The sequence below is a fragment of the Macaca nemestrina genome, chromosome 12 (assembly GCF_043159975.1).
Source record: "Macaca nemestrina isolate mMacNem1 chromosome 12, mMacNem.hap1, whole genome shotgun sequence".
Taxonomy (NCBI): domain Eukaryota; kingdom Metazoa; phylum Chordata; class Mammalia; order Primates; family Cercopithecidae; genus Macaca; species Macaca nemestrina.
Genome location: NC_092136.1, coordinates 1,366,678 through 1,377,584, shown reverse-complemented (window position 1 = coordinate 1,377,584; position 10,907 = coordinate 1,366,678). Strand labels below are relative to the sequence as shown.

Here is a 10,907-nt window from a genome sequence, read left to right as displayed (position 1 = left end):
GCCTGTTTCTTAAGGTAAAATGAGCCGGGAAACTGGATAATCCAGGGATTGGAATGGAGTCTGATTCCCTGGGCCCCTCCCAAGTGCCTTCTCTTTGGGGTACCCACCTCCTGTGAGCTCAGCCACTTGGCAGTCCAGGATCAAACGGGATGGCTCAGCTTCCCTCCGTGTCCCAGGCTCTGAGTGGAGCTAACTAAGCCTGACAGACATGGTGACCCCCTGGCTCCCTCCAGAGAGATGGGTACAGGCACAGCTTGAAGTTCAGGGCAGTGGCTCTCACTTGGGGGTGATTCTGTCCCCTACCAGGAGACTCATGGCAATGTCTGGGAATGTTTTGTCACAGTGGAGGTGGGACAGCTACTAGCTTCTGTTGGACTGAGACCAGGGATGTGGCCCCCACCCCATCGTCCCACCGCAGCCGCCCTGTGCTTAGCACCTGCTCCAATGATAAACAGCTGGGTGCAGTCCGGCCATGCCCGAGTCCTTCACACGGGAGGGGAGTGTGTGTGGGCGTGCGCCTCCCAGGGCAGCTCTGTGGATGCCGCAGTCTGCCTGGACCCTGCTGAGGCCTGCTCCTGGTCTCCTCCAGGCTGCGTGGACTCCCGGCCACTGGCCTCATACAGCATGGGCCTGGACTTGCCCTTCGGCTTCGGCGGCGGCAGAGGGGCAGCTGGGCCAGGGCGTCGTGCCAGTGGAGCCCTCGGCCCTGGCTGCCCTCTGTGGCAGGCATGCCTGGGACCATCCCCGCTCTAGCTCCCGGGGCTGTGCTCAGCCTGGGCCCCTCACTCCCAAGGCTGGGTCATGGCATCCTATCCGGCCTCTTCCCAAGTGAGGAGCGGGAAGGTGGCTCATTCTCCAGGAAAAGGCCCAGGCCTGGGGTGGCCCATGCAGGCCTTGTAGTGGCAGAGGTGCCATGTAAAGAGCACTCCGCCCCGGCCCTGGCCCTCAACGGGAGCCCGCCTCAGGCTGGGGCAGCCTCCGGGGATCGGAAGTGACCTCTGACCCTGGCTGCCCGGACCCTCGCCCTCTTCAGCTGGGCAGAGGGTAGCTGCGTTCACACTGGCGCAGCCCAGGGGCTGCAAGTGGGGAACAGGAAGCTGTCCCGGGCTGTCCCAGAGCCCTGCGCGCGCGCCCTGCCCGGAGGAAGACCTGCGTCGCTGTCTTTGCGGAAGGGATTTATTGTTCCGAGCTGCAGTCGCTCACAGTTACGACAGGGGTACACTGCGGGGGCTCGCCCATTTCCGTGGCGCCTGCTGGAGTCCGCGCGCGTCTGAAGCACAAGAGGGGAAGGCGAGCAAGAGGCGTTGTGCTTCGTGTCCTCGATCTCCGTGGAGAGCCCCTTCCCGCCTGGGCCGCCTGGCGTTTGCTGTCCTAGGCATTTGCTTTTGTTCTTACGTCTAGAAATCCCAGCCTGTGGCAGAGGTCTCATGTCAACAGAAGCGTTAAAATGTATACACGAGGTGGGTGGGAGGCAGGGCAGGCACTGAAGCAGACAGACTCCACGGCAGAGGCATGCATCAGACCCGCCGCCCCCCATGGCCGCTGCATCCGGGCTGTGCCTGCCTGGGAGGGCCGGGCACGTGGGCAGAAGGGAACGCAGAAGCTGGAGCTGGGGTGAAGCACGGCGGTGGGCACTGGGCAGGGGGGCCTGCAGCCCCCTCCAGGCCACACCCTGGGCCTCGCTCTGCACAGAACGCCCAGCGGAGGAGCGCCACCGACTCTTTCTGTCCTTTGTTTTTTTTCAACTTTTTAAAATTTTAATAAGAAAAGCCCCACGTGCCCCTGCCGTCCTGTGTGTGGGGAGGGCCAGCTGGGGGCCTTCCTCCTACCCCTTCACCCTTGGACACAAAACCAAGATCGCCCCAGCCTGGGTCTCGACAGAGGGGCGCTGGCGCTGCCGTCCGCTACGAGACGCTGCCCCTCTGCCCCGAGCCCCCACAGGTGGAGCTGCTTCTCCGAAGAGAAACGGAACCCATGACAGAGCGAACCGCACCATCTTAGATGTGTGTGTAGAAAGAACCGGGAGCAAGGGACTGAAACACAAAACCTGGCCCTGTCCCAGCGGCGCCCCCACCCCCACACCCTTTTCCAAAAACCACCAAGAAAAAAAAGTTTATAAAAATATCTTGCAGGAATTCTTTAAAGTTTACAGTAGCTCACCAGCTGCCCCGAGCCCCACCAGCTCTGTCCTCAGAGGGCGCCCTGGCCCCAGACCCCACCCCGCCCGAGACGGGCAGACGGCAGGGGATGCGGCCGCCGCCCTTCCCTGAACAGAGGTGTAGAGAATCCATAAATTAAAACAGCAAATAAATAACACTGATCCCAGCCCAGCGACTTGGCCTGCTGGGAAGGCTCTGGCGCCCTAGGGTCTCTCTGTTTCCACCTCAGCCAGGGAGGAGTGCCAGAGCCCACAGCCGCCCCAGATGAGGCAAGGGAGGCGCAGGTGAGACGAGAGGACGGGAGGCAGCCTGAGGAGGCCAAGACTACACGGAGGCGGAGGCGGCACGGCCAGGGAGGCGGGGCATGGGCCGCGAGGCGCGAGGAGGCCTCCAGGTGCGGCGTGGAGGCGGTGGACGGGGTGGACGGGGTCTGTTCCTGTGGCTACTTTGCCCACCGGGGGTCCCGGCCCCAGAAGGCCGCCAGGCAGGCTGTTCTTGCTGAGGGGTCAGGTGACCGGGAGTCCGGGTCGGCCGGGCTGGAGGAGGCTCCCCCGAGCCTGGCCCTCCTCCCACGGGCCGTGCGGAGCTGAGGCGAGGAGCTGCCGCGGGGTGGACGGGGCGCTGGGCTGGGCCTCGCTGCCTGGCAGCAACAGCAGGAGCGGAGGGAGGGCGGGTCCGCAGCAGCTGCCTTCGGTCACAGAGGATGGCCTCGTGGAGGTGACATGTTAACTTTTCGGGATAATTCCTGGTATCAGAGTGGAAACAAGCGACGCTGTCAGAGACAGACAGAGACAGGAGAGAGAAAAGAAAGACAGACAGAGACAGGAGAGAGGAAAGAGAGCGGGCACGGGCGGCACAGCCCGCAGGCCGGCCCCGGCGCCCCTTTCCTTTCCTCCCAGGCTCTGAGAACAGTCTGGATGGACGGGCGGCGCGGCCGCGGGTCCACTTGGGGCAGGACGGGCGGCGGGCGGCGAGGCAGCCGCTGTCAGTGCTGTGCTGGGGGGGGGAGGCTAGTGTGTCTAAGGCTGCTCGCGGCGGGCGGCGGGCGGGCCCATGTTGGCCGTGTCCTTGCCCGTTGGGTACTCGGCGTCCCCTCCGGGGCCAGGGCCAGCGGCCGCGGAGTCACCGAGTGGGCCGTGGGCACTCCGCTTGGCGGGCGTGCTGGGGGCCTGGGCCGCCTGCCCGTTCTTCTCGTCTGAAAAAAGTTGTTTAATTACGTCAAAGAAGTTACTCAATGGGCTGCCTGGGTACACAGAACAGAGACAAAAAAAAAAAAAAAAAAAGAAAAAAGAACAAAAAAGGGGGAGAGAAAGAGGAAGGGAGGGAAGGAGAGAGAGAACAAACAAACAAATGAACAAAGGGGCCTCGACGAGGGAGAGAACCCAGAGATGAGGCTGAGATGGGGTGGAGCGGAGCCAGCGGGCGGCAAGCGGGGTGGGCAGGTGGCAGCCGGCAGGGGCCCTGCACGCTGGGGGGCTGTGCGGTGGGGGAGTTGTGCGCCATGGGGCCTCCGAGCTGTTGCGCAGGACCCAGGGCTCCTTTGGCGAAGTGAGGCTCGGGGCAGGTGGTGAGACCCCTCCCTCCCTCCCCACCAAGGCCTGGCCCGGAAGGCCTTGCACCGCCCCCTTGCCTCCCCACCTCACAGCCGTGAGGGACAGCCCACCCCACTCCGGAGATGACAGCGTCAAGACAAGGGCCTGCTGGGAGCTCTGCAGCCTCGCAGGACCCTGGGGGCAGCTGCTGGCCCTACTGTGTGAGGCCCAGTGGAAGACAGGGAGAGGGCGTGCCCACCACACCTCCCCAGAGAGGCCTGAAGCCCGACTCCTGACCAGCTTGGACACAGTTCAGCAGCAGACAGACAGATGGACAGATGAGTGGACAGGCATGGAGGGGGTGGGTGTGGGAGGCAGGCTGGGGGTCTGGGGACAGGCAGCTAGAGTCGTGTCCCGGGTCCCTGGGATGGGGGCAGTCCTGAGGACAGGGGCGGAAATGGGGAGCCCACCCTTCTTGGGGCCCTGCGCTCACTGCCCAGGTGTGCCGATGGAGGCACATCAACCCCACTTCCTAAGCCTAACCACCACCTGAATCCTGAGCTCCCTGCCAGGCACAGCCTCCAGTGGACAGAGGGATGGGCACCTAGGCCACAGCCTGCACCATTGGGACCAGTGGGACCCTCACTGGCTTCAGGCCTTGGGAGCCCCTTCCTGGGCCTGCCCCTATCCTAGGGCCTGGCAGAGGTGCGTCTGGCCAGGAGCCCCGCCTGGGCCCACTGTGGTAGGGGAGCGACCTGGGCTGCTCCCGGTAGCGGATGGGCCGGGACATCTGGGCTGCTGGTTGCCTACGTCTATCTTACACAGGGAAGCCGAGACAGCCGGGGCGGCGGGTTGGCCAGAGCGGGCTGAGGGTGAGCGGTGGAGTGGCAGGCGGAGGTGCCAGGTGAGCGTGGGGGATTCTTACCACATTTGGAAAGCCGCCCCGTCATCATTTCCATACAGTTAGTGGTGTCTGGAGCACAGAATGGAGAGAGGAGGGAGGGAGTGAGTGAAAGGCCGCCCGGCGCCTTCCGACTGGCTGGACGCCCACAGCCTCGATGGGGAGGGGGCAGAGCCAGGAGTGGGTGGGGCCCCGGAGGAAAGGGGGAGGGATTGGGTGGGGCCAGAGCCAGAGGGGGCGGGGCCTGGAAGGGGCAGTGCAGGGGGCAGGGCCTGGAGTGAGGCGGGGCTGCGGGGGTGGGAAATAAGGCGGAGCCACCTGGGCAGCAGTGGGTCCTCCAGCACCCTGAGCCTGGATATGGCTGGTGCCCTGGGTGGGCCTGGCAACCTCCCATGGGCTGACAACCCTGCCCTGGCCGTGGCCTGCGTCGGTCACTATGCATCCTCACTGTGCCACTCGGCAGCTCCAGGACCCTGTGGCTTCCAGCTGCCCCTCAACTCAAGGCAGGCACCCTCTCTCTCAACCCTCTCCCCTGCTGCTGGGCCTGGGGATGTTGGTGCTGCCAGGCCAGGACTGGGGTGGGAGCAAGGCCCTGGGAGGAGCTGCTCCCTCGAGGCCCTCTCTGGCACCTGCAGAGGGTGGACACATGCCCTGGTCTGCGTGTGCCTGCTCACTGGGGGCTCTGAGCCCCCCTCCTCGGCCGGGCTGGGGTCTCCAGGAGGGTGGGCAGTGCCTGAGGAGGCCCCCTGCTGGCCAGACACCTTCCACACGTCCTTGGAGCTGGGCTCACTAGACAAAAGCGTCCAATGTGGGGGGGTGGCAGGGCTGGGTGTAGCGAGATCATGGGGACAGGCTGGGCCCCTCAAGTCCAAAGGCAGACAGATGGGGCCCAGAATAGGCCCCCGAGAGCCTCTGCAATGGGCTCCACTGAGGTCAGGGTCCAGGGCAGGAATGGAGAGGGGCTGGGAGTTGGCTCGGTGGGGAGTGGTTATGTGCTGACAGACAGGACCACACTTTGCAGGGCCAGGCTGGGGGAGCTCTGCCCACAGCCCACGCAGGAGCAGCCTGAGGCATCCATGTGGCTGCTCAGGTGCAGGGACACCCTGGGCAGCACCCGGGGCCTGTTTCTGCTTGCCCTCCTGGACAAGCCGGTCCGTCCCTGGCCTTGGTGGCTGCCCTGTCATTCCCTGGCCTTGGTTTCCCTTCCTAAGATGAAGGCTTTCAAGGCTCAGAGAGCCAGAAGCTGCTGCCAGCCGATGGCACAGCCTCCACTGTAGGGCAGAGCCACATGTATCTGCGGGGCTGAGCACCTGGAACCCTGCTCCTCCTTGCCCGCTGTGCCAGCCTGGCTCCCAAAATCAGGAGAAGGGGGCAACTCCCCCACCCACTGGGGCTTCGGTTAGGGCCAGGGCTGTTAGGGACCTCAGCCCCCAGCCCGCAGTGGGGTGAAGCACACTCTGGGGGGGGCTCCCACAGGTGATGGAATGAGGATGGAATGAGGATGACGGGGGGTGGGGTGGGGGCCCTCTATGGCCTCCAGGACCCCACACGGAAACACAGGAGGTGACCTAGCACGCCACAGAGCTGCAGGCCAGGAGAGGGGCCCCCCAGGGTCCAGCCGGGTGCTCCCCCCACATGACGCCCAGCACTCCCACGCCACACCGGTGTTCAGAGGCGCGCCCACACACCCTTGTTGGCAGACCAGGCCCATGCATGTGCCCAGTGCTCCGCCCTGCCCCCACCACACGTGGGCCCAGGGGAGCGGGGGGAGCCCTCCCTGCAGGATGCCAAGTGGCATGGACCCTTGGGCTCCTGGCCCCTGGTGGTTCCAGGCTGGGGCGACCCTCCCCTGCACAAGCCCCTGAGGCTGTGGTGAAGCCCCAGCTCTGGCTGGGCTCAAGCCCCTCTGCCCTGCTGGAGGCACGGCCCTGGGCCGTCAGGAAGTATGGAGAGATGAGAAGTCACAGCCCATGAGGCAGCCCGCGGCCCGCCTAGGGTGCCATGGCGGGGAGCCTCGAGGGCAGGGCCTTGTCACTGCTCTCCCAGGGCCCGTGCGGGCTGCCCTGTGTCTGGCTCCCTAGCAGATGGGCCGCCCGGGGCACGCTTGGCCTGTCCAGGGCCGAGACCTGTGGGTGGGCATGGAGGGCCCTGCTCAGGACCAGCCTGGCTCCGCCGAGGACCTGCCCGCAGCCCCTCCCCGCCCCAGCACAGGCCGGGCGCCTTACCTGCCAGCGTCAGAGGCTACTCTCGTAGCTGGTGGCCACCTTCTGGCCCTTAAGCCCAGCACCCCAGCTTAGTCCTGGCGCTGGCGGGGGGGGTTCTACGGTGGACAAGAGGTGCCTTTCAGGGTGGTGCGGCCGCGCCCTATGTCCCTGGCGTGCAGAGGCGAGGCGGGGGGTCCCGCCGGGCCGGGGGGGGCCCTGCTCCCTGAGGGGTGCAGCCACGGCTTGGGGCAGGAAGGCGGGGGCATCCGTCGAGAGGGGCCAGGAGGCTGCGCCGGGGCTCTCAGGCCTCCCGTCCGCGCAGCACCAGCTGGCCACGCCCCACTCGCAGGCTGCAGGTTGGCCGGAGCTGAGCCCGCCTCACCTGACAAGTGCTGGGCCGCGGGGGGGTCGTGTGTGCTCAGCAGCTGGGCCTGGATGGTCTCCACCACCCTCTTGAAGCGGCGGCTGGGGCCTAGGGGAGACAGGGGGTTACGCCCTGGACAGGCCTGGGCCCGGAGCCGCCCCGGGGCGCCGGCTCACCTGAGAGCAGGGTGAAGGTGACGGAGTAGATGCCGTTCTCCTTCTGTGCCTCCCCCCCCTCCGTGTAGGTGATGTCCACCTGGAACTTGACAGGCTTCTGGAACACGGCTGGCCCCCCCGTGGCCTTGTACTCGGCCCGGAAGCTCGTCTGGGAGATGACACTGTGGCTGAGGCTGGGGATCTGTGCAGAGGGAGCAGTGTGAGCGCGGCTGGCCCGGCAGGTCCCACCCTGGCCCTCTGGGGAGGCAGCCCTGGGGCGAGCCAGCCCCACCGCGCACACGTTGTGAGCGCCCAGGCACCTCTGCTTCCACATGTGAGGGGCACAGCGCGGGTGGAGACGGTCGGAGCAGGGAGAGGGCCGTTTCCAGCCCCCACCCTCCAAAGCTTTGGTCCCCTTAGTGGGGGCGGCTGAACCCCTGCCGTGGACTTTTCTCACACAGCCACAGCACAGGACGGCCAGGACCTCACAGAGGAGCCTTACGGGCAAAGATGGAGGTGAGAGGTGACCCTGCAGCCTGAGGTGGGGTCCGAGGTGGAGCTGAGTGGGAGGTGGGGAGTCTGGGAGCTGTCACTGAGAGGGAGGTGCCAGGGCAGGGCTGTGCCCTCCTGCTGGAGCTTCCTGGGACTCCCACTGCTTGCAGGACTTAACGGTGCTGGGCACTGGCTGTGTGGGCTCCACATTACCGAGGGGCAGCTGCAGGAAGCAGAACTCAGGGCCACCCAGCGCACGGGGCCCAGGCTGGCGCACGGCCGCCTTACTGGGGCTGGCATGGGGAGGGGCTGAGGCCACCGCTGAGTCTGAGGCTGGCTGTGGCAACCGGGGGCAGCATGAAGAGATGTGAGGGAGGAGGACCAAAGAAGTGAGCAGCCTGTGGGGACGGGGACGCTGAGGGTCCCTGAGGCCGGGGTCCAAGTGCAGCCTAAGGCCTGCCCAGCGCTGGGCTCTCCTGGCCCTGGAGCCTTTTGCAGGGGCTCCGAGCTGTCCCCACGGTGCTAAGGGAACCTCAGCTGCAGCCAGGGCAGCAGCGGCCTGAGTGCCTGGGGGCAGAGCGTCAGGTGGGGTGGAGGCCAGCCCCCAGCTAGAGCTGCCGCAGGGAGCCACAGCCTGATCTTGCCAAGATCCTGGGGCCTGGGCGTAGTGAGCACAGAGCAGGACAGCAGCCCTGGGGAGGCAGGCGGGGGGCGGCGGGGCAGGTGGGGGCAGCCCCTGTGATGCCTCGGCACTGGCTGCAGTGCAGGGAGGGGCAGGGCCGACAAGGAAGGGGCCTCCTGATGGGACTGGGTGCTGGAGTCCTGGCAGTGAAACTTCTCTATTTGAGGCTTGAGGGGCTTTTCTGCTCCTCCTAACCCAAAGACGCCCAGCAGAGACAAATGAAGCCCACCCAAGACCCTGAGCGCGGTCACTCCGTGGAGAGCCACCCGGCCTCCGAGGGCAGGGTGAGACCAGGGAAACCGAGATACCTGAGGCCTGGGGGTGAGAGCCCCACGGGTCCCTGGGGTCATGGCCTCACAAGGGCTTCTCCCTAAGTCTCATGGAAACGTCCCCCTCTGAGACCCACCCAGCTGGAGCCTTCCTTCTGCCCCACGTGCCAGCTGCCCAGGCCCGCCCAGCACACACCTAGGGCTGCTGGGGACCAGTGAGCAAGGCCCTGACTCCCTCTACAGGCCAAGTGCCCCAGACGGGCAGGGACCCTCCCTCGGAAGGCTGGGCGGGAGACAGTGCCTGTCCAGTGAAGGCAGCCAGGCCGGCCCACAGCTGAGTGGACGTCCGTGCTGTGTGTGTGGACGTGTCCCGTCTAAGTGAGGAGCCTGATTCTCAGGGCTGGGCGGCGTGGGGTTGGGAGGGCTGCCCGCCTCCCCTGGCGCCCTGTGGCCTCACCGACAGGAAGGCGTGCACGATGTCAGCCTTGATGGAGCTCAGAGGTTTGTCTTTGATGACCACGAAGATCTGCTCCTCCTTCTCCAGGCTGATGAAGTTCCCAAACCAGGACTTCTTGGCCAGCCTGGGCAGCGGGAGACAGAGGCTGTGAGGACGGAGGCGTGGTACTGTCCACACCCCTGCCTCCCTCGAACCTGGGGCTGGAACAGTGGAATCCTCAATTCCTGCGTGATGGACACGGCCGTCTCCGCAGAACCCACGGCCCTGACCCCAGTGCCCTAACCCTGGCCCGTATGCCCTGACCATCACCGTTAGCAACGCCAGCCCTGACCATAACCTTTATCCAAGCCCTAATGCCCTAACCCTGGCCCATGGCCCAGCCAGGTTCCATGGCCCTAACTGGCCCCTCTTGGTTCCCTAAGAGTTGTGTCCGGGCAGCACTCGCTGGAGCCCCCACTGGGAAGGAAAGGAGAGGGAGTGGGTGGCCCCTGCCCCTGCCCTTGCTTCTCCGTTTCTGGCTGAGCCCTAGTCAGGTGCCCAGTGGCTTCCTGGCTGAGGTGCCCAGCCTGGAGCTGGGAAAACCAGGGAGCTGTACGCAGGCAGCGGCAGGACAGGTACGGCACAGACACCGGGAGCTGCGTGCCCTCCCACCAGACAGGGCGGCCTCAGCACCCTGGGGCTGTCCTCCTGTGTTTAGCATGTGTGGCCATGTGGCTTCCCTGTGGCTCCAGCCTGGCAGGGCCGGTCCCTACCCTGTAGAGGACAGATCGCTTCCAGACCTCCGAGGCTGGCTGGGGAAGGTTCAGGGCTTGCCAGAGCCACGCAGACCCTGGCTCCCAGATGCCACCACGGTGGGTGGTCCCCACCCCGGGCTAGGGCAGTGCTGCTAACCTCATGACTGGCAGGCCTGACTGACATCACTTCCTCTGCTGGATGCAGGGCCCAGTAACAACGGCTGGCACCACCCACCTGCCCAGCCCGCCTAGCCGCCCCACACCCCTCCCTACCCCTGGCCCGGCTGCCGACCTGCCACTTGCTCCCAAGTCTGGGAATGTCCCCCACAGGTGAGCCCTCCTCACCAAGGCCCCTGTGAGAGGTGGCTCAAGTTGGGCTCCTGAAGTCACTTGTGCCACCCACCCCCAGGAGCAGGCGGGGCCTGTAACTCGCTTCCAACAGGAGAGCGGGGAGGCACTTCTGAGGCCACAGAAGGCTGCTGCTGTCTTGCTGGCAGGCTCACCCCAACGTGCAGAGGCCCTCTGCTCTCCAGCTCGAGGGCACCCGAACCCCACCCACCAGCGAGGGAGCCAGGAAGCCCAGTCGTGAGGACCACGGCCAGGGGCGCCTCTAGCACAGCCCCTGAGACTCTCAGGCACAGCGCACCGGGGTGGCTGTTCGCGGTGGTGGCTCGCGCTGCCGGCGTCCCATGCGGCTGCTGCCTGGAGGTGGAACCAGGTGCACCGAGAGGCAGAGGCAGGGACCCGGAGGAGGCGCCCGCAGGGCTGGGGCTCAGTGGTGCCCTCTCCTGACTGATTCTGAGGCCCCTCCCAGCGGCCTCTCAACTCCCCTTTCCCTTGCCCATTCCTGGAGGTGCCTCGTTGGCCACTGTGGCCGTCCCTGCCCAGGAGTCTTCCTAGACAAGCACGGGGACCGGGCCCAGCCATCGCTCAGCCCCTCGACGCCAACTCAGTGTCC

The 10,907-nt window shown here is 65.9% G+C and overlaps 1 protein-coding gene across 14 annotated transcripts in view; it reads right to left on the bottom strand.

Annotated features, from left to right (window-relative positions):
• Positions 1-1,158: 1,158 nt before the first annotated feature.
• The window catches only part of LOC105469805 (BR serine/threonine kinase 2), a 67,459-nt gene continuing 57,710 nt past the window's right edge, over positions 1,159-10,907 (bottom strand). For 2 of the 14 annotated variants that reach the window (XM_071074038.1, XM_011721353.3), the window contains 5 exons: positions 9,216-9,339; positions 7,337-7,517; positions 7,179-7,268; positions 4,617-4,664; positions 3,057-3,402 (listed from right to left, as the gene is read on the bottom strand). In XM_071074038.1, the coding sequence (XP_070930139.1) occupies positions 3,179-3,402; positions 4,617-4,664; positions 7,179-7,268; positions 7,337-7,517; positions 9,216-9,339 (667 nt within the window). In that variant the 3' untranslated portion in view covers positions 3,057-3,178. Of the gene's footprint in view, positions 3,403-4,616; positions 4,665-6,817; positions 6,913-7,178; positions 7,269-7,336; positions 7,518-9,215; positions 9,340-10,907 lie in introns of all 14 variants that reach the window. The other 12 variants (XM_071074045.1, XM_071074047.1, XR_011610395.1 and 9 more) reach the window with 11 other exon arrangements.